The sequence below is a fragment of the Cygnus olor genome, chromosome 1 (genome assembly GCF_009769625.2).
Source record: "Cygnus olor isolate bCygOlo1 chromosome 1, bCygOlo1.pri.v2, whole genome shotgun sequence".
Taxonomy (NCBI): Eukaryota; Metazoa; Chordata; class Aves; order Anseriformes; family Anatidae; genus Cygnus; species Cygnus olor.
In genome coordinates, this window is record NC_049169.1 from 36,343,532 (window position 1) to 36,366,308 (window position 22,777).

General features: G+C 44.1%; 1 protein-coding gene across 1 annotated transcript in view; it reads left to right on the plus strand.

The window, feature by feature from the left end:
- The first annotated feature begins 7,828 nt into the window (after nucleotides 1-7,828).
- Nucleotides 7,829-22,777, plus strand: part of RASSF3 (Ras association domain family member 3) — a 47,358-nt gene continuing 32,409 nt past the window's right edge. The window contains exon 1 of the mRNA XM_040552466.1: nucleotides 7,829-8,091. Coding sequence (XP_040408400.1) covers nucleotides 7,963-8,091 — 129 coding nt within the window. The 5' untranslated portion in view covers nucleotides 7,829-7,962. The remainder of the gene's footprint in view (nucleotides 8,092-22,777) is intronic.

Below are 22,777 nucleotides of genomic sequence, written 5' to 3' on the forward strand. Positions count from 1 at the left end.
AGCATTTCAGCAGCAAGCTTCCAGATCTGTTGCCCTGTCAAGCAACACTGGGATGTTTGTCCCGATGGATGGTTGTCAGGAAGATCTAGAAAGTCCTCAACTTGGGGGGACAGTTTCTAGGGAGTTTCTACTCTCTGTCACATTCAGACGTGCTATTAAACAGAGTAAAATGACATTTCTTAGACAGGATGACAGGCCAGCTTCTTGTTCTTTGTCTAGGAAATGACAATGTGGACTCGATTCCCTGATCAGAAGGCCCCTTCCCCCAGCGACTTACCCGTTAGGGGACAGATGCGGGGAGTCGGGTTGCAGCTACAGTGCATTAGGCCTCACATTTTCGTGGTATTCACAAACATGTTGAGCTTCCACAGTTGTGGTTTCTATACTTAAAACAGAAGGTCCTAGTTAATTTTACTGCCCCAAGTATTTTTACATACTGTTAACAATTAGGAAGAAAATTAAAAGTCGGAGAATGCCTGTTTTCTGTGCACTTTATTATAGAATATTTCCTTAATACTATATTTTCTCATATAGCAGCTCTACCGCTTACCCTGGCAAGGCCTTGGTGCTTACAAGGAATTAGACGGCAGTGCTCCCAGGCCTCTGAGCTTCCTTTATGCCAGCCTTTACTTATACTTGTGTCTGACTACTCACACCAATGGGACGGTGCGAGCGAGGATGAATTCTTCACCTGTTTATTGAGCCAGGGCTTTTGGACCACACCTGGATGTTGACAGACTTGTGACCTGACACTGCCAGGGCTGGCTACAGCTGAAGCTAAGAAGCCCATTGCTGCAGGGAACAGGCTGCCAGATGTAATACCACGGCTCTCAGCTCTCAGCTTTCCCTGGTATTGGCACGTCTACTGATCTGTCCATGCCACAGAAATCTGGCCTTGGGAAGGGGAGTGAGGGGGATGGCAAGACTCACTCCCTGACATTCACACAGCTCTTTGAAACCCTCTGATTGAACATGTGACAGACATATGAAATATTTGTTCTTCATTTGTAGTGTGAGATCTACCCTTTTATATCTGCGACAAGAAAGTGCCTGTATGATAACGCTTTTTATAGTCAACAGAAGAGTAAGAAAGGAAAATTGCTAGCAAATGTCTCTGTTTTGGAGAGCACTTCTGCCTAACAGGGACACATGTACCCTGTAAGTAAAATGCACACAAGTACAGTTGATAATTGCTTTATGAGCCCCATCTAAATCCCCTCAAAGGCCACGTGAGCCTTTCGATGACTGCCCACAGCAGTGTCTTCAAATGGCAGAAATACCCCCAAGCGAAGGTTGTACTTCTAGTCTTGTACTGGACGATCCTTCGTCATCTCGCTAAGCTGGATCAGAGACATTCACATCTCTCTGAGATGAAAAGAGTTAATTCTCAAACATTCTGGGAAACCGTCAAACTCTAACCAGGGGATGATGGTAATCCCAAAACTGTCAGGAAGGGAGCAGGTTTATCTCTATAGCTTTACATTGCCATCAGAAGTCCCCAGTCCTCCAATTTAAAATGTCCACGTTTAAAATCATGAGTAGCTCCGTTGCTTTCAGTAAGACTGTGCGTGTGGGTAGGTGGCCACATGTTTGCAGCGTCGTAAAAGAAGACGACAAGCACAATCTCTTCTTTCCGCTCCCTTTTTATCTCTCTTCAAAAGAGCGTGAAGTCTGACTGCTCCCAGCACAAAGCCAAGATGGGATGGGGGGGAGCTTGCTCTGGGCTCTGTTATCTCATGACTGGTTTAAGCGAGAGAGATCAAGACCAAGATCTGGTGCATGACTGTAAGTGTGTGAACATGTAAGCATGGAAGAGATCACACGGGTTATTTTTAGTTTCCAGGTATCCCTTCATTTTGAGGACTTTGATGAAAGAGTTGCACTAAGGGGACCTACAGGTTGGGCAGAACTAAGCATTTTGAGAGCTGCAAAAGGATTCCTGATAACGCTGCCTATGGTTTTATCTGTCCATGGCAGATGCACATCCCCACCACATTTCTTCACAAGGCAGCAGAGGGAGGCTGCTGAACTGGTTCCTGCTTGTTTTCAGCCTGCACTCATGCGCCTGTGTGGCTGGAATGCCCTTGTTTGAATTAGCAAGTCACCAAGTATGAATCAAAGTGTAATTGTCATTGCTGCCTGTGGTACTAAACAGACCTGAGCTATTAATTCAAGACAAATGGGAGAAATGAGTAAACAGAAAGTTTACTGGTCTGTGGAAACTACAGGCCTGAGTGGATGCTCTGTGCTGGTTATATTTCAACTTTATTGCTTTGCTTTGATCATTTGAAATTACCACTGTTTTCAGCTGGAATTTAGGCAAACTAAAACCACATGATTTCTGAATTAATTATTCTGATTTTAAAAGGGTATTCTGTTACAAACTGTACTTCTTCCTCTGCGACTTGTCTTTGCACTGTTTTTGCTATACAAACAATTTGCATAATGAATATCATGGAATAATTATATTTTGCTACAAAAATGTTACAGATAAGCCAAATTCAAAACATTGTTAGGTAGGACCTCTTGGATTTCAGTCCTAAAGCATATTTGAAGCTTTAGTATGTCCCACAGGGACTAATCATAGGTAAAGCTATGTGCGTGGTCAAGCCTTTACAGGATCAGGACCAGCACTTGCAAAGACATGTGAAAACAGAAAATGAGAGGGGGAGAGAGAACCACAGGACTCTAGATGTGACCAAAAGGGTTCCTGTAGCAGCCAGGAGCTAGAGGCATCTTGCAAATTCATAGCAATTATAATTACAAATATTGCACAGGTCATTAATGGAAATCTTCCTGGAAAACACTGGTGATAGCAGGAAAGGTAAATATAATGCAATCTGTAATCTTTCTGCAATCTGCAGAAAGCAGAAAAGGAGGCAGTCTGGCTCCTCCCTTGCCACTGAAGCTGAATCCAGCCTGGCCACGAGACTTGCCAAGCCATCGGCTTTTTTACTGACACTGAGGTCACATATTAGTACTTTATAGGCTAATAGATTTTGAAAATATTTGAAAATTTGGCATATTCTTAATTCCTTATTGTCCTCTGGCCAAGAAAAAACAAATGAGAAGCTCTTGAGATCTCTGCACTACTGTTTGTATTTTAATAGAAAAGCAGCGTGAAATGTTACAGGACTCTCCAAGCCCATGCCCTATCTTGCTTGTAGCTTTCCTGCTGCTTTGACACATTGCCTTTTGAAACAGCCTGGCCAAAATCTGGTGAAAAGACCAAGGCTTATGTACAGATAGGATCATTTTGGGCCCTGGCAGCCACAGCAGCCGTAGCAGCGGAGCGAATGTTTGCTAAATTTCCCATTTTAATGAGCTCTCCGAGTTTCTAAGTCAGAGGGCTGAGGGGATGTTTTAGAAACATGTAAACATCATGCAGTCACTGATGGAGTTAATGTAAACTCTATAGCATGTTTTATCAGTTGTCCTGTTGTTTAGTCTGGGAAAGGGGAGAATGGGGGAACAATGAGAGACCTCAAATACCCAAAAGGTTGCTATAAAAACAGTGATGGATTGCTCTCTCTCTCTCTCTCTTGTTAACGATTTAAATAAGATGTTGAGATAGTTTTTCTAACTCCAATAGGTAGCTAAAAAACTCTGGGACGGATGACCTACAAGGGAGATGTTACACTACCACGCTGTGTTTGAAGAATGGCTTAGCCAAGGTCTGCAGGGATGCGGCAAAGACCTTGCTTCTTTCTTAGAGCAGGGGTTGAATTTACTGAACTTCCCCTTGTAATCCTGTTCAACCATACTTCCCTACAGTATTGTGATCACTCTCATACAGTGACATTTTAATGAAAATAAATAAATGAAGCTGCGAAACCTTGTGACGCAGTCCACCTTTATAAAATTCAGTATCTGCTTCTAAGGGTTATTTCAGCTGTGGTGGTGGAAAGTCCTAATCCTTGCCAAATTAATAAAATTATTCACACCCGTTTTGCCATTTAGGAAGCTTAGTTTTAATTTCCAATTTCTGGAAGCTATACCCGACATTTCATTTCTTTAAACCGACTCTCCAAAACTACAAAGTATCTTAAAGCTGAATTTTATCCTTGAATGTAGTAGTGATATTAAATATTGTTTTTCCTCTTACATAACAAATAATTGTTTATCACTCAGGTTATACTCGCCTGTGATTGCTTTTTGTTAATATTTTATTCACATGAATCGTGTTTTGGAACACAGAGTGCCCATTACTATTTTTGGTTGTATTACTTGAGTCACCACTTTCAAGTGGCTTGAATGGGCTAGAGTTTAAAAACATTCTGACATTCAATCTGCGTCACCAAGCTTCGTTAAATAAACAGAAAACGTTTTGTCTTGTTTTCTTCACAGGTGCATCTGTAGCACTGCTTGCTACTTGAACTTCATTGTTCATTTCAATAAAAAGCATCTTCATCTTCTTACCAGCTGCCTTTGTGATCATATCGTAGCTGATTGCCAGCTTAATTTCTCACTCAATTGAGTTATTTCTTGGAATGAGTGATCGAGAGCTTCATAGTGCTTGTCTGTGTTTTAAATCTCTCTCCTGTGCCACATTTCTTGGCTTTTAACTTCATTATTTTTACCTAATGCTTCATTAATTCTCCTGAAGAACAAGTATGCATTCAGAAACCTTCTTACTAACTTTATCTTGAGACCTGGCCATCTTTGTTCACAACGTGCAGCGTTATTTCTTTGGTTGACTATTTAAGAGGCCTGTCAGAGGGGAAGGAAAATAATCCAAGGCTGGTAGTCTAGAGGTTTCCGTGCAGCACCTAACAAGCAAACAAAGAGCCTTGGAAGAATCATACCTAAGTAAGATCAAGAAATCCTTTTGAGAAAGTGGAAAAGTACTCATCTGGGGAGAGACCTTAAAAAATGGACCGAGTAGCCTGGGAACAGTAAAATCCGTGGGGGAAGTGTAACCATGCATCAGGGTGTTACATGGCCTTCGAGTCCCACCAGCAGAAGACAGAGCCCCCTCCAGCCCCCAGTTAGAGAGCCTTGATGCTTAACATCTACCCAGTCCATGCTGCAATGTAGAAGGATAGTAACCATGGAGAGATGGAAGCTGAAAGGAAATGCCCAAGGAGGACTTATTTCTTCTTTTAAAGCTTCAGGAAGTTTTAGTGGGTATATAGCATTGATTATAATGTAGGTGGTGTTTAGAGTGGCCCAGGCAGTAGTATATCAAGTGACAACATATTGTTGTGCTTTAGGAGGACAATCTGTGCTTGTTGGTGCTGTTCTAAATAAAACATAGGCCTGATAAATTAGCAGATTTTATCTGAACTTCATTAAGCTGAATTACTGTCCTAGTAATGCAGTCTGTGGGGTCGTATTTATGCTTCTGTATGTTGAGTCTTTTAGTTCTGACTAGAAAGTACTATACTGAAATGACAGTTCTGCAAACTGAGAACACCTACATTAGTTTAAAATTCATTACAAGAAATATACCTGTACAGCAGAATAGGGAAACCAATTAATTTTTAAGTAGCGGTCTTGCAAATACTTGATAGGATTTGCATAAATTATTGCAAGCACCAAGCAACTCAAATTTGAAAGGCATCGGTTCTGCTTGGACCTTCATATAAATTCTTTGATTCAGTGTCACATCTGAAAAAAAAATAAGAGGATGCTGTCAAAATTAGTAGGCTTAAAAACTGAGCTCTATTTGAGGAGTGAATTCATACAGGAAGATATATCAAAAAAGAGCTTATATGTTTTTTCCCCCATCAGTTTTCATTGCAGCTGGAGAAAACTGCACTGTAAATCTTTCAGTGTCATCAACAGAAACAATACTTCACAGACAAGGTGAATGTCATGCCCTGCTGCCCGAGAACATATAAATTGGAGCCCAGGACTTGCAACTGATACTGCACAGATGGACTGAAGCTCCCTTGCGGCAGCTTATTGTCTCAACAGCCCTTTTTTCGAGCTCGATGGTCCACCCACACACGATGGGTTTTGAGGCGGTGGCTAAGCAAACAGGCTATGCACACAATGCCTTTTGTTGCTGGGGTGTCTGTCAAGTGTGCCAGTGGATAACACTTAAAAACACCTTTGTAGATGGAAACACAGAAATCCCGTTCTGCAGTGCACCCAACTCACTTAAAACCTTCACCTTGATCATGATGATAGTTAGGGGCCTTACACCCCAAAGCTCCGAAAACTGGGGTCAGTGGGTTTTGGACAGGTTCAGAGGCAAGTCCAGCAGATCCCTAGTGGGACTGCCTTTTGGCATGGGTATGGTCTCAGCAAGCCAGATAGCACAAAGCTCATTTGTTTAAAGCAAGCATTTTAATACCAGTTGCATTCAAGTAACTTGGCATTCAACTCAAAGCTATCTTGAATACCGTGGAGCTTTCCAGTGCCAACAAGCAGGCTCAAGATCTGACACATTCACATCTACACTGTTAAACTTAATTAGTTGTTTTTAAAAGCTGTGCTACATTCTAATATGCTAGATGCCAAACTCAATACAAAGACCAATCCAAGCTGACGAGAAAGTAAGGATTCATCACCCCCAGCCAGACTAACTGCTTTTAGTGCTGGGTGTGAGTTGTTTTGCTGGTGCTGAGGTGACTTGATCGATGTGTATGGCGTAACAGTGTGGGAAGAGCACCTACCTAACCCTGTCCCCACTGAGAGCAGGGACAGGATCAGCCGCATGCAGCTGGTGAGGAGTTTGAGAAGGGCTAGCGAGATGGGGACAGGGGAAGAGGGAAAGGAGCCGTCAGCCGACGGCATCCCAGCCGCATCCATGGCCAAGTGCTGAGGCCACGGGAGCTGAAGCTCTAGCGCAGACCAGGGCTTGGCAAACACGCACTTTCACACCTGTTTAAACTAACCCAAGACTGCAATGCTGCCAAAAGGTGCAGCCTGCCCTGCCTCGGTTGCAGACCCCGCTCCGGGCCATGCTCATGACTCACGTCCCCCCATGGGATCACCAGCACAGGGCAGACACCGGGACCTCAGGGCCGAGGGCCTGCAGGAAAGGCAAGCCTGCTTTTTTGGGCAGCTGCGCGGACTTAGGAAGCCGTACCTTAAAGCCAGTATCCTGTCTCTGACAGCGACCAGCGCTAGATAAATTAATGGAAGATATGAGAAACCCTGAAACAGGTAATTACGGAGCGACGTGGCCTTCGGGCATTGTCTGCCACTTCCCCCTGCCAGTAACCGAGCTTTATTTATGCCCTGCACCGTCCCAGAACTCCTGTGTTTTTAAACATGTTTTCCAGCCGCGGTTCTGGATATTCCTGCCATCCCTACACTTATCTCATCTCTGCCGAGTCTTCACAGGCATCGCTCCTCATCGCGTCCCGGGGCGATGCATTCCTCCTGCCAAAGGTCTGCGGGCCCATCCCCGCCGCCCGCAGCACCGCTCGGGGTTACCGCTGCTCAAGCACCGCTTGCAAAGTCTGAACTCAAATTTCACCAGGGGAATAAAGCAAGAAAGGCAATTATTCAGCAATTATTTATTACACAGCTCCGTTTATTACACTGCGATTAAGACGCTGGGGGCCGAGAAGAGCTTGGGTGATGGTGGCGGGGCTTCAGCTGCCTCCAGCCCGCTCCTGGGCTCTCGCCTCACTCCGGCCTCGCCGCTTTGAGGCCCCAACCTCCGGCCCCGAGCACCGGCCCTGGCCGGAGCCCCCCGGGGCCAGGCGGAGCCCCCCGGGGCCGCAGGGCCGGCCGGCCGGCCGGGAGGAGGCGTCGCCGGCTGGCGGGGCGCGGAGCGGCGCTGCCCCGCGGAAACTTGTGCTGCAGGAAGGGAGGGAGAGGCCTCCACGGCGGCTCCTCCTCCTCCTCCTCCTCCTCCTCCTCCTCCTCCTGCTGCCCGGGCCCGGCGGCGCTGGGAGAGGAGCGGCAGCGGCGGGGCCCCATGCGGCGGCCGGCACGGCGCTCTCCGCCGCCGGGCCCCAGCACCAGCACCACCACCAGCAGCGGTACCGGCGGCAGCCGCCGATGACCTGGAGCAGCAGCATGAGCAGCGGCTACAGCAGCCTGGAGGAGGAGGAGTCCGAGGAGTTCTTCTTCACCGCCCGCACCTCCTTCTTCAGGAGGCCGCCGGGCAAGACCCGCGCCGCCCCGCAAGTAAGTGCCGGGCTCCGCCGCGCCGCCTCCAGCCTCCACGTGGCCGCCGCGGCCCCGGGAGGCGGCGGAAAACGCCGGCCCTTTCCCTGCCCGCCGTGCTGGCGGCTCGGAGCTGCCCTTCCCTTCGTGTCCGTGGCGGTTTCGGGAGGCTGGCAGCCTCTCCTGCTGGCGGGGAAGGGCCCCCGCCGCGTTGGAGTGTCTCGGTTTAAGCGTCCGGGCTCCGCAGATGGGCTGCGAGGGGTCTTTGAAGTGAAGAAGTGATTAAAAGCTGAACAAAAAAAAACTTCGGAACTTTTCCGTGGTCGGTGTTGAAACTGTAGGGGAGGACCTGTAGGGCTGCAGGCGGGGTGAGCTGCTGGTGCGCTGGGCAGGAGCAGAACTCGCTTCAGGAGCACAAAATGGGTCGGGCTCCTGTCAGGGAGCGGTAGCGAAACCAGCTGGGGTAAACCTGGTGCTTCTGTAGCTAAAACAGCCCGGCCCCTCTCACTTTTCTCTTCCCCAAGCACAGGATCCCGTTCTGGAGATGGGCTTGGTGTTTAGAAACTGCAAGCTATCTAGCCAGTGCTCTGTATGCTGGCACTCCTTCCCCTGCTCCTACCGCGGGCTGTGACCTCTGTCTGATCGGCATTTATTTCCCTGTACAAACTCCGTGTTTGTTTTCCTCACTGTATTGGTCTACAACCATGGAGACTTCGTTATAAACTTCCTTGCATAAGCCTGGATAGCTTGGTTCCCTCTGGTCAACCCGTGGGGCTTGTCAAGACTCTTTGTTGCCCCCAGCCCTTCCTCTAGGTTATGTTGTGCTGCAGAAAGCCGACCTTAGTTTTTGTTTCTCCGAGGTTCTCCGACTTATTCCCCATTTGTGATTTGCTTAAAACTTAAGCCCTCTGGCCAGCCCCCAGGAAACTCTTGCTCCCATTCAAGGAAGTGCACGGAGCTTTCTTGAGCTTTAGTTCCCTTTGCAGAGTTTGGCAGAGAGCCTGGGCACACCCTCTGCCTACACCTGAGCCGGGCGCCTTGTGCAAACAGACTGGGGCCAGAGCTTTACCAGATTGGTGCTGCCTCCCCAGGACGTTTCTCACTGCAGCCTTCCTCGAGGCCGTCTCTTTCTCATCCATTTTGATTTTCAGCTTCCTGTGAATCCCGGTGACTGGAAGCTGGCAAGTCCTGCGGAGCATCCTTGAACTCCATCTTCTGATCTGGTTGGCCATGGTTGGCCAGCACCTGGCCCATGTAGAATCACAGAATGGTTTGGGTTGGAAGGGACCTTAAAGCCCACCCAGCTCCAACCCCCTGCCATGGGCAGGGACACCTCCCACCAGACCAGGTTGCCCAAAGCCCTATCCAGCCTGGCCTTGAGCACCTCCAAGGGATGGGGCATGCACAGCTGCTCTGGGCAGCCTGTGCCAGGGCCTCACCACCCTCTGAGGGAAGAGTTCCTTCCTAAAATCTGATCTAAATCTCCCCTCTTTTAGTTTAAAACCATTAGCCCTTGTAAAAAGTCTTTCTCCATCCTTCTTATAAGTCCACACTAATTATTAAAAGGCTGCAGTAAAGTTTCCTCTGCTTGTAGAGGAAGACCACAGTGTCTCATTACTGTGCGAACAGATAGCTAGCTGCTGCCATATTTCGTGTGGTTGTTGTACAATGGGATGTGATGGGGCCCAGGTCTTGGTTCAGATCCTAAAACATACTCGTGTCTTTGCTTTGTAATGCTGTGACACAAGTTGTCTTACTAAACACGAGTTAGGTAAGCGGTGGATTGTGCAAACACGTAAATTGCTGTGTGTGATGTTAACGTTCCCAGTCAAGGGGGATGGAAAAAACTAAAATTTGATATTCTGCTCCAGTAATGTTTCCCAAAAGAATACTGTGGTAAGATGCTGCGGGGTATGCGTTTAAGTACATATTGGGTAGCCTGGAACAAATTCATCCATATTGCTGACTACGCAGCGTCAGAAACGCTCAGCTAAATGTTTCTAGTCATAAAGTTATTGCCGGTTGTGCTGCGCTGCTGAGTTACAGAAGAAAGGAAAAATCCCCCAAACAATGCTGAATGTAGATTTCAACAGTCATGTGGCCAGTAAGAGTGAGTTTCCCCTTCCAGCAATAACAATCATAATAAGGCTCTTTGTATGTATGAGGATGTTACTTTTGGTTTGTATTTGAGGTTTAGTCAAAAAATGCATACTATGTCCCCTTGAGCAAAGAGAAAAGAGGGGAGCTATTAGTTATTGTTTCTGTGTCTTTCTCAACCACACAGATACCAAGTTTTGCAGGCTGTTTTTTTTTTTCTTTTTTCCTGCAGAAGACAAAGTGGTGGCAATTACTGTATCCTTCTCTGTCTTATACCCCTCTTTCCCCTTTTCTAAAAGGGGAAAAAATTGGTTACAACTTACATCTTGTGGCTGTGCCTGTGGAAAAACATGCTGGTAGCTTTTGGACTTGTTTCGTAAAGATTTCCAAAGAAAAGAAGAGAAAAAAAGAAATTAAGTAGCTCTGTGAAATTTTCGTCTTCCATTTAATGGGGTGGGCTGGTCTTACGTACTGCAGTTTCTACAGCTGAGACAAGATGAGTGGATTGATACCAATTCTGATGTAAATATCTTGTAATAGTGCCTTTGGGCTTTGCCAAAGAAGCCTAATCTTCTGCAGGGTGTTGAAAGATTTGTCTCTTCCTCTCTCTCCACCACTTCTGAAAAGAGGGAAGCATGAAAATCATTGTGGTGTGACACAATCATGACAGGCAGCGTGGTGTTTTGGGGCTGAGGTGTGCTGTTTGCTGTCCTCTCTTGCTGAATTCTGTTTTATTGGCAGTTCAGTGGGTCCAGTGGACTCACACACCTCCTCAAATCTTTTTTCGTTGTTTCCAGGACAAATTAGGGTTAGGAATCCAATGTTTGTAGCCTCATCCAGTTAAAGACACAGACTTGAAACGGTTTGATCTCAAACTTGAATTACCATGTCTGTATCACCTCAAATACAAGTGACTTTTTCCCTTTCCCAATAAAAATCTCCTTTGAACGTGTAACCCTGGCAATAGGTGACTTGTACGTACTCCATCCCTGCCCCTTCCTTCTGCCAGTGAAACGTGTGGGAGGAAAGAAGTAAATGAAATCTGGGGTTCATTAGGCAAGAGGCTCAACACAAATTTTCTAATACAAATGATGAGGTCGATGCAGGAAAATTTTGTGAAAGGAAAATTAAGCAAGCAGTACTTCAAGCTGAGGGCAAAGTGCCTAAAGCGCAGGTTGCTCTGTGGCATCCCTGGAAGTTTAGTTTTATTTAAGGTTTGTTGTACCTTCTGTGGCTGTTGTAAATTTAAGCATTGGAGGCTGGATTAGCTCAGCATGGCCCCGTTTCATGTTTGCAGTGACTCATTTACTAAATGAGAAAGGAGGAACTGCAAATGTTTTTGACCTGCTAGTGACTATTCCTGTGAGGTAAAGTTAGCCATGCGCATGGGCTGCAGCAAGATCAGACCCGTGCTTCTGTATGATCAGGCCTTTGGAAATGGTCCATTCCCTCTAGAAAAAATACCAAAAGAAGATGTTTTGCAAACTTCTGAAAGCTGACCCCTTTCTCTCCTCCCACCCACCCCCATCCTTTCAGGAAAAGTGAAAACAGTTCAGCCTGCCCCTGCAAGCCCTGCCATGTGCTGGAGGGAAATGCATCTTCCTGCCTGCCTTTTCGGCACTTCCCTTCCACATGCCAGTTCCCCATGCTCTCCCACTTTGAGTAGTGTTGATGCAAGTCCTCGCAATACTTCCCCTCCTTTCTTATGAAGCTTGGGGGCTTTTCAGGCGCTGCCCAGGGCATCTGGGTTAGTTCCCAGCCATGCTGAGCTCCTGTCTTCCATCCAGGTCACAGAAATACCCGAGGACACCCCAGGTGAGAGCTCTGTGCCCTTACTCGTGTGAGAAAGGACATGATGGCACTTTGGGAAACGCTGCTTCGGGAACAGGCAGTGCTGTGAAGGTCGTGGGCCCTCAGTTGTTAGAAGAGGGCAAATCCTGAGGCATCCGAATCCCGAATGGTTTGCACGCAGAACATGAGAGCTCTGCTTGAAGTCTAATGTAAAATAGCTTGGAGATGCACAGTTTGGCCCCTGAAAGCTGCTATCCTCTTTAATTTAAAAAAAAAAAAAAAAAAGAAAGAAAAACTTTGTTGTTCGTCATGCTGTGTTTTTCACCATTTCGGACAGGTCTCTAGAAGCGTTTGCAAGAAAAATGTAATGTCTTCTCATGGCGGTTTCCAGAAATGCACACTTTCCTCCTGCTCCTCAGACCATGCTGCTTGCCTCGTGTTCAGCACCGGTCCTTCCCCTTTTGAAGTCCAATTTCTCCTCTCTCTTCCCCTTTCTGCTCTGGGTTTTTACAGTTTATATACCTTCTTCTTGGTTCCTTCCCCTGCACCCACATCTGGTGCTGCTCATTTTAATGCGCTGCCCCCTGCCTTGCCAGAGTTGTCTGTGTTTCAGTGGGATTTGCAGGTGTGGTGATGAGGATGGGACAGGAAATTAATAAAAAAGCTGGAAACGGGAGCTGGATATAAACAGGCAGAGGGAATGTGAAGGGAGAGCAAGAGGCAGTGGGTGAAAGTCCTGTCCCTGCGAGCCCAGCACGGCGACTCCGCTGTCGGATGAGGAGGTTTGCGTTTTGTTCTGGGTGAGCTTGTGTCCGTGTGAAAAACTAGGCCAACTTCTGGGTCCAGAAACCCCTTTTTTAGGTCTGTCCTATGTGAAGTTGCACAATGGCTTGAGGCATTTCATTGAGAAGAATAGAGGCAAAAGCATGCTATTTTGGAAGAAATCGGTTAAATGCTGTTTGTAACTGCTCAAATGCAGTTAGGATAGTTTTGTGTTACCGATGTCCATTATTAATACGTTTCATCTTGTTTGGCCATTACAACTCTTTCTGGGTTTCCTTTCTGTAGCATTCCCCAGGGAAAATGGCTCTCCTGACGACCAGAACAAACGAGCTTTCTAATTATAGGCTTTGTTCGGAGCCAAAAAGGTTGGGGTTGTGTTTGACGCGTAGTCATGAAGCTTATTTAAAAAATAAAGCTAAAAATATCCAGTAATGTGTTTCATTCTTCTTATTTTTTTAATCCGTTTGGCAGTCAGTGGATATTATGGGATAAACATTGTCGCAGCTAAAATACTTGAAAGTTAAGGCTGGGAGGAATGAGCAGGGTAGAGATTGTGTCTGCTTTAAGGCTACGTCACTGTCAGAGTAAACTCACAGTCCCTGTTTTGTTCCTGTGAACTGCTAACACAAAAATTAAGATACAAGTTTAGGAGAGATGGCTTGACGTGCTGTACTGTCCCCGGAGGAGTTAAAGTCACTGAAACATCTCACGAGTTGAGGAATTTCAGTGTCCCCTGTACAGTAACACCAGCAGGTATTGTTCAGGCTAGGTGGCTCTTTTCACTTTTTTTTTCAGTCTGTTGTATTAACACTGTATTAGGCACATCTCAAGCAGTTTCTTCTCTGCCAACATAAGGTTTTGGAGCACCAGCAATCTGCTGCCAGCTTAGTTGCTGACATTCATTTGAATATCACCAGATAAACATGAGAATTTTTTGTCAATGTCTTTGGGGAAAAAAAGCCTGTGATTCACCAGAGTTTTGGAGGGCAGCAGCTACGTATGGATGCTTGGAGATTCAAGTTTCAGAAATGTAATTGAGTTTGGGTTAAAACTGAGGCTTTATTTAAGAGCAGAACTGCTGGAGCTTTGAACTTCCACTGACGTCAGGAAGTATGGGGACCTGTATACCTTATGGCCCGGAATATTTAGATTTCGGCTTGTTTAGACATATGAATGGATGCGCAAGATGCAAGGAATTTTGTTTAAATTGGGGAGTCTGGTGAATGCAGGGAAATGCTCTGCAGAGCAACTGAGCTCAGGATCATCTGAATACAGTAAGTAGATTAAAAACAAAACAACCAGCAGTTATTTAAGGAAGGAAAGAGAAGATTTGGTACCTCGTTTTTGTAACTTTTTATTTCAGCTGTAGACCTGTGTATAAGAAAAATATCAGAATAACCAAAGAGGTACTTAGTGGCTAATATTTAGCCACTGCAAGAGCAAAAATATGAAGAGTAGATGAAGTAAAACTGGATACTGCATTTTGTCACTTGTGTAAAATGGCAGTGGCACCAGTGTTGGATTAACAGCTCTGAGTAAACCGATTAACAGAGGATTTCAGATGAAGCAATAGATCTGTAATGCAGCATTTGCCAGTGACAATATACTTGTGAACCAAGCCAAGCAACGTAAGTGTCAGGAAGAGATAAATCAGAGTGACAAATCTCCGTAGTTAAACTCTCCCCTTACTGACAGGCAGCTGAGTCTCCGCTGACTTCAGCAGGATGTGCCCATCAGGCCAGGACTGTTCAATGCATGCTGCACTTTTCCTCCCGGGTAGACATAATGGTGTTTTAAAATATGTATAGATATATTTACATACAAACAGCACTTACTATTTAATATATTTATTATAAAATATGTAATATTTATAATGTATAGTATATGATATATATAATATATACACACATAATACATATTTTATATTTCTACACACACAGAGACGGTTCTGTACCTTTTGAGACCAACCTTCAGGAAAGGTCTTAAAACCAGCGTATCCCACGGACTTCAGGGGAACGCCCTGGTGTGACTAAAGCTAGCCCAGCGTGCTTTCATCCAGTCCAGTCTCAGCACAGCACTTGCCTAACTGCACCATTGTCATGGCTTTGTATTTGCTTGGGTGCCTGTAATAAAGCACGCACACTTCTGTAGGCAGGTATGAATTGACTCGGGATGAGTAATTGCTCCTTTCATTTTGTTTTTCTTTGGCGTACTCGCTCTTCTGCAAGGTTGATGAAATACTGCAGACAGTTTTGAGGAGAGCACTTCCTATGTGGACGTACATTTGGCTATGTAAAGTAGCCACATGTGATTTATATAGCAATTAAGATCATTTTCTAGTTATTCATCCGTGTGTGTGCTGGAGAGGAATTTGTGTTCCCTTGCACAGAGGAATGTGTGCTGTGCTGAAAATAATAGTAAAAGCAGCAGTGGTTCCTCTGCCTCTTAGAGGAAGCCTCAAGTGGCAGCGTTGCTTACCTGGGAGTGCTGACCGCGTGGTGTTATTCACTGCTTGGTCTTGCTCTTCACATAGCAAATGCTGACGACTGCAGACTAAGTAATTGTGAAAAATGGTGTTTGCAGGTGCATTTCTTTCAGACATTATATATAGTAAGAGAGTAGAAAATCATTGGCTCTCTGTTCAGGGGCAAATTGCAAAGTAAGTTTATTGTCTGTAATCTTTTATAGTCGTCCCTGTTGTCCACAGTTAGGGTTGCTTTTCTTGTGCTCGATCCTAGGTGTGTTCAAGTACTTGGGTGCACGGTCTGACCGTGCTGTACATTTCCCCATAATACAGCCCCCCTGGTTTCTATTTGCAGTACCCGATCAATGTGGCCTCTTTAAAGCCAGATTAGTAACAACAAAAACTGAAGATCAAATTCTGCTCTGGCTGGGGATGATACGTTGCTTAATAACTAAGTAAGTGCTTAATCTTATTTCCAGTGAAGCAGAGGGTGTCACGATTTGGCTTGTCCCTTTTGAAGACAAGTTTGGGACAGATGGCATTTGCTAATGCTGCAAAAGTAGCTTAACACCTTTATTGATGGATCATAACCTTTATTGTAGAGACCTTCCTCTCAGTCACTTCCTATAGATAGTTGTGCTTAGGATCACACTAGCCTGCCAGCTTGGAAGAGTTTGGTTTAGAAGTTTAATTTTTTATTATTATTTCTTTTTACTGGCTTCCTCTCTGCTGAAGAATTCTGCTCACCGAGAGCAAAACATGCTGACCTTGCTGTTTGGTCCACCGGTGGCTTGATTTAGTGGGTTTGCTTATAGATACAGCAGCTGAGATTGTGAAGTCTTTTTGTTCTGAGCTAATCACTTAATTGCAAAGTATCTTTGTGGTTCATCTGAGAAGCATCTGGAAAAGCTGTGTGAACTCTAGCAACTACGCTAGGGATTCCAGCGTGACCCAGTGCTTATATATTCAGAAGCTGCCATATTCTTTGGCTTTGCTTAAAAGAGTAAAAGTGTGGTGGTTGTGTGTTGTGTGATGGGAGAAGTGACCTGCGTTGTTTGTCCAGTGCCTGAAATGAGGAAGGTCAAAGCCCAATGCCATTGAAATCAGCATAAGTCAGCAGAACTTTTTTTGTGACAGATGTAATTTGAACTATTATATTTTGATTTTTTAATAGGTTATTATTGATATGTGCAAGGATTCTGTAGCATAGCCGTAGACAGGTATGTCTCTTGCTACACTTTATGAAGTTAATGATAAATTTTTCTTTTGTGATACAGCACAGGGGCAACATGTTAACATGGGTGGTGCTCGCCAAAACTGTTGAAATCCTCCATGAAGTGTGGACCTGGCAGTTTCACCCTTGCAGCTGGAGGCTGGAGATGGGCATTGCGTTCATATTTGATGGCTAAGGAGTGGGGGAGAAAGGAGACTTTTGCCTGAAAGACTCACTCTGTTTGTTGCAGGATGATAAATAGAAATGCTTACCTGCTGCTGAAAGCAAATTGGGGCAAATGGACAATTTAATCAAAAGTTCTTGCTCGCAGCGGCTGCTGCATCACGTATGCAAAGGCTGGCACGGGAAGAACACCAAACTCACGGTCATGGGGGCATCGCTTGTGCAGGCAGCCTGGTGTGAGCAGTGGTCAGACTGCCATGTAATCCACAGAAGAGAACTTAGAAATGAGAACTTAATCTTTCATTAAAGAAATCTTCCTCTTGTCATGATGCTTCCAGCTTGCGTGGCGTTTTACTTAGCACTGCATTGCTTTTCCTACGTGAACTGTACCCTTGTAACTCAAACCTTGTTTTCTGTGTTTAAAAATATAAGGCTTTGTGAGTGGATCTGGATGTGAAATGTAATGGAAAGGACAGTTTGTAGTTCTTGCATGAGTTAGCAGGCCAGGTTAAAATAACCCAGATATTTAACTTGGAATTCAGGGGTCTTCCATTTCTTGACTTCAGAGCACACCTTTTTTCCATTCGAAGAATATGCGGTGTGGAGTGATGACTAATGACAGGAGCCTTAATCAACTCTTTATGTAATGAAAAACATTTAACTGCTGTTACAGATCGTGATAAGCGGATCTCGGGATAGGAGAGGATGGATTCACAGTAGCTAGAAAAGGTATTCCCATGGAGTTGGACCATTGCAGAGTTCAAAGACTGGACCGCCTTTTTATGTTTCCTAATACGATTTAGTTATTTCCATGGGAAAGTGACTCTTAGAATACCATTGTATTGCTTTAGCTATCGTTTGATTCAGCAAAGTGGTAAGAGACTAACTTACGTACATATGGCAGTGTGAGGAGATACCACAACTGCATTTTTCTATTCCCACTGAATCTAAAGTTGAATGAATTACATAAAGAAAGAATTGCCTTGCCTAAGTTTCTTTCTTAGGGCTTCATGACTGACAGTATAAAAAGAATTATTCCTCTACATAATGCACTGATCTTTATTTTTTTTTCTTTCTTCAAGGTCCTGGCCATGTGAAAACCTGTTTTATTCTTTTGGGTACAACCTACTTTCCCTTTTCCCTTTAGTCTGAGACTTACTTGCACTGCTGTGGTTTGTACCAGCATTGCTGACAAATCTAAATACCTTCTCTCAACATTCCCTATCTCATCTGTTAAGTATTGCTTTGGGTCTGATTTGGCCTTCATGGGAACAAGTTTGTTTTCATAGAATTTGAAAAACGGTATTAGTGTTCAGCTGACCATGTCATCCACTCTTCTGAACTTTTGCTGGTCCCTGATTTGTGTAGGAGGTACGTTACAGCTTTTCGAAGAGAATACTATTGGCAAAATAAAATACAACTTATCTAAAACCACCGTTTTTTAATTAAAGTGAACTAAAGAAAATATTTTCTACAAGATTTTATATTCTGTACTGTAGTTTAATTTTTTTTCTTGCGAAAACAGTGTGCTATTAAAAAATAGAAAAAATCAAGAGAATGCCCTCATCACTAGATCAAGCCTGTGTGCAAGGGGGCTTCTCGAGGTGGATTTCGCTGTGGGATCTCAGGTTTTTTGTCACCCTGGTTCTGAATTCTTGATTTTCTGTAAAACGAAGCAGACAGCTGATGTACTTAGCATGGTGAGACCTTAAATTCTGGATTAGGTTTGGTGCTAATTAGCCAGCACATGGTATAGGCAGTTCCGCCCATCTTAAGCCTGATACAGCATGCAAGTTATCCTAACTAAACTCCAGATATTTAGGCACAGAGGAAAACTACTGACACTTCTTAAGTCATTGGATGTCAAATAGAAAGTGGCTTGGACGCTCAAAGAGCACACTGCATCAGGATTTTCTCTTTTGTTTGTTAAATCACAGGGCATTTGTGGTTGCCTTGGTATTGTGACAGCAGGTTTGTTATAACATACAGAGAAAATAATGCCTGCAATACACCTTTCTCAAGTTCTGATTGGGAATTAAGTTGTCTGTTAAACAATGACCACATAGAAATGCCCAGCTGTCAGAAAATCAAGCAAGTTCTTGTGAAACATAGCAGGTGGTGCAGTGCAAGTCAGTTTGACTTCTCTTTGATCACAGAATCACAATGAGCTTCCTTGGGAGGCTAATCCCATGCTTTGTCACAAAATGCTTTGTGCTCACCTGTGCCCAGGATGAATTCGTGAACTGGGTTTTCAGTCGATGAAGTTGTTGGCAGCACCCTGTTGTTTTGGCTCACTCCCGTTGGGAGTCTTTGGTTTGTTCTCCAGCTGCCATGGCTGGGTGTCCTAATGGCAACAGTGGGCATGAAAGCCTCTGCGCAGGAGCATTGCTCCTGCTGAGTTGAATTCTAGGGAAAACTTGATTTTCTCCCCATAATGGGTTACCCTGAAACAGGTCATTCCTCTTGCCGGGCTTTGGCTTGCCGGACTGTTTTGGCAAAGACCTTTAACGTGGTGATCATAGGAAGACTTCTGGCATTTCAGATACCCAGCCTGTTGTTCCATTGTTTCTCCCAAGACTGAGAGGTGTTAAGATGTGCCGTGGTAGGAATAGCAAAGGTTTTAAGTAAGTCACAAGTCATTGCAATGGAACAGAAATTACAAAATGCCTTTAGTCGCTTTCTAGTTGCCCTCTGCTTATAGCGTGTGTCCGCCTAGTTAGGGAAATATATTTATTACAGTATAATTAGATATGATTAATTATGTCATGGGTTATTTTGTTTTATGGAGAGAGTTGGTGGGTTTGTCTAAGTTGACAGCTGCTTTTGATTCGGTTACATGTTCACATGATACGAAGCTTATCTCAAGATGGGCGAACATGATTGTTTCTACTGTGCTAAAAGGTGGATATTACGTGCAGTGAAACTTCAAAGCAGTTTCTGGTGCTCTGAACTTTAAAACTCACAGCTGATTTAATTAAAAAAAATAATCAAAAGCAACATCTTTCCCCACCCACTAAAACAGACCCCAAGTATTCTTCAAAGCATATTTGATTTTAATGATTTGGTGATTTCTTCCCCGAGGCGTTTTTGAAGTTCCGGTTACCACTGGAAGATGAAGATGCAGTTTTGAGCTGTGAAGATAATAGGCCTTTAGTGAAGTAGGCGTTTGCCTCTTAAGATGGTAAAATGACATGTTCTGTGAAAATAGAAATAGCCTGGTATTTCTAATGTATATTATACATATATAAAATCATACACCCGGTGATTTTTCCTGTAAGAGCCGAAGTTGATGTCAAACTCCTTTGTTATTCATAACTCAAAATAGCTCCTGAAGCAGCTTGGTGAAGCCCATGCTTAAAGATGCTAGTATGAGACTCCTTCCCCCCTGCCTCAAAATTTAATCAGGGATCTTTGTTAAAATGAGCTTGGTTTTAGCTAGGCTTTTATGGCTACTGGCAGAAAAATCTTGTAATATGTCACACAGCTTTTACTGCACTATCCAGTTGTGAAAACATTACAGGAGGAACTTAGGATAGGTGCTCCATGATGTATGTCTGGATTTAACATCTCGCTCATACAAGTAATAACCAATATGTTTTCATCTTGAGAGATGGATATGGAAGATACAGGAGAAAAACAAACATCTTCTGCAGGTGTTTCACATTTGGTGGTAACTGTGGCAGAAACAAAAGGCAGCAGAGTGACATTAATTATTTTAAGGATTATTACAGTAGTAGTGTTGGTACTAGCACTAGCATTTCATTATCTTGTGGGCATGAAGCGTTACGGCATGGTAAGTGCAGTCAGTAGAAATGCAGTGCCTTTCCCTGGATTTGGGAAATAACTTTTGGGAATAACTTCGGGAAATAACTGCTTGTTTGGGTACTTCTGGAGATCTTTTCTAAATCTTCCCCATCCTGTCAGTATATGCTGCTAAATGATACAGCCTTCCTAGAGAAATCCAAAAGTTGACCTGACTGTTGCCAATACTTAAAAGGTAAGCAAAAAAAAATTGAAATATGGTGGCAAAGCCCTACTGAAACTCTGAGCCAGAATGAGATCCCGCATTCTTTCAAACACGTACCAAGACATACTTCCCTGGGTAGCGCTTGTTCTGTTCTCTCTTCTTCACACAGTCCGTGTAGGGTTTTATGGCTTGTTATGCATTTGCACAAAGAAGTCTTCCAACTCTGACTGCTGGTCAGCACAGGTTATCTGTAATTCACTATATAGTATTTTCTTTCTAGTTTATCAGCTCTAGTTTTGTTGAAACGTACATATACAAAATGTTTCAGTAAAACTTGGTACTCTTCTTTTTTGGGGCATTTTGTAAAGGGTGCTAAGTACTGCCAATTCTCCAGTCTCCAAGATTCACCCCATGAACCAAGAAGAACAAATGATGTCTCACAGGATGGAACATGGAAGTATTATCATGGAGCAGTTCATCCTACTTCCGCTGATTGTGTCCTGTAACACCTCAACAACACACCCAAAATGTGGCAGGTCTCGGGTTGTTTTAGAGCGTGGCTGCCATCACTCGGGCAGAGGGTGTGGTTTCACTGCAGCTTTAGCTTAATTAAGTTAGTTTTAAGCCAAATGCCTTCCTCGAACCAGCTCTCTGTGTGGTTGCACGAGGAGCAGCACTGGTGCAAGAGCGGGTGCAGGAATGTGCAGGTGGGGAGGCTGGCAGTGAGGGTGGGACCTCGGGAAGCCCTGTCTGGGCTTGGCTTGCCTCATGGAGCTGTGCTTTGGGATCCCCCAGAGGAAGAGCCTCAGCAGAAGGCACAGGCAAGACATGCCTTGGAGCGTTGGGGCAGATTTCTTAACTGGATGTTCGGTAGAAATGCTTCAGGTAAGCAGCAGGTAGAAAAGTCTGTTTGTTTGTTTTGAATGAATAGGAGATACTGCAAGGGGGTAAGCAAGGAGAAAGCAGTAGAATTTACTGAATGGGAAAAAATGGCTTGTGCTTTAGTCTGTGATGAAGTAGGGCACCAAATAGGATTGCAATGTAAAGCATGGATTTCCTTGCAGATTTCTGATTTTAGAAATAAATGTATTTGGGTATTTCTAGCTCTTCATATTTTCTGTGGCTTTGGAATCCTCTCCTAATTGTTCCCTATAACAGGTTTTACAGGCCAGTTCATCCATTTAAGGAGTAAAGTTGAGGGCACTGTTTTAAATGTACTAAAATACATTTTAAATGTTATGCAACACCAAAAGGTGGCTTTTTATTGCGCAGCGCTCTTCTGTACCTTGAATAACTTCAGTATCTAGCAATTATTTTTTTCCCCACTGCAAACACAAAACTATTAGTGAAAATTGAGTCTCCTAGTCTTCTTCTGCCTTTGAAAACTTCAGGTAGGTTCCCTTGCTTGTCAGTTCTGGGAGGTTGGCAGGGCTTTTTTAATCTGCTTGACAAAAGTATCATCAGTATCTGTTTTCATGCCAATTCATAAAAAGTTACGCAGCTGAAACTGTCTGCCTGTGGTAATTATTACAGTAATCAACTTGGTGCCATGATTTTACTGTCTTATTTTGGACTTTATTGGTTATGGCACGACAATTAGTGGTGTTTTCACAAGCATAAATATAGCTTTTTGGCAGCTTTTTGGCACATCACTACTGCTTCAGGAATAAAAAAGTATCTTTTCCTGAATGAAAGATGTAAGAGAAATGCGAATGAAAAAGAAGCTACAGGGAGAGAAGAGGAAGCTCCGGTGGGCCAGAGGTCCTGCTCTCCTGTCGGACCACTGTTAGGGGAGAAGACTGGCTGTGTAAACCTCTGCCTTTCTCTAAACACAATATTTGAGCCTGTTGACCCCGACTGTTTAATCATTTATTTTGCTCATCTCAAAAGGGAGAGCATCACTTGATGAGCTTCTGGTCAAGCTGTAAGGCAACATCGCCACTTGTTTTTTCATTATTTTTTTTTCCTGGAAGGCTGAAGATGAAAACTAGGACAGGACTCAAATGAGTAAGGCATGAATATTGTCAGGATCATGGGAAATATCGTAGCTGTATATACTACCAGTGTAAGAATAATACCAAGTTTAAAAAAACACACCAAGTGATACCTCATTATTTCACAGATTAGATCTAGTTTCTTACTTTGGTTGTTTTTATTGTACGAGACATGAGATGTTCCCTCCCTTCCTTGTTCTCTTAGATCTTTCTTT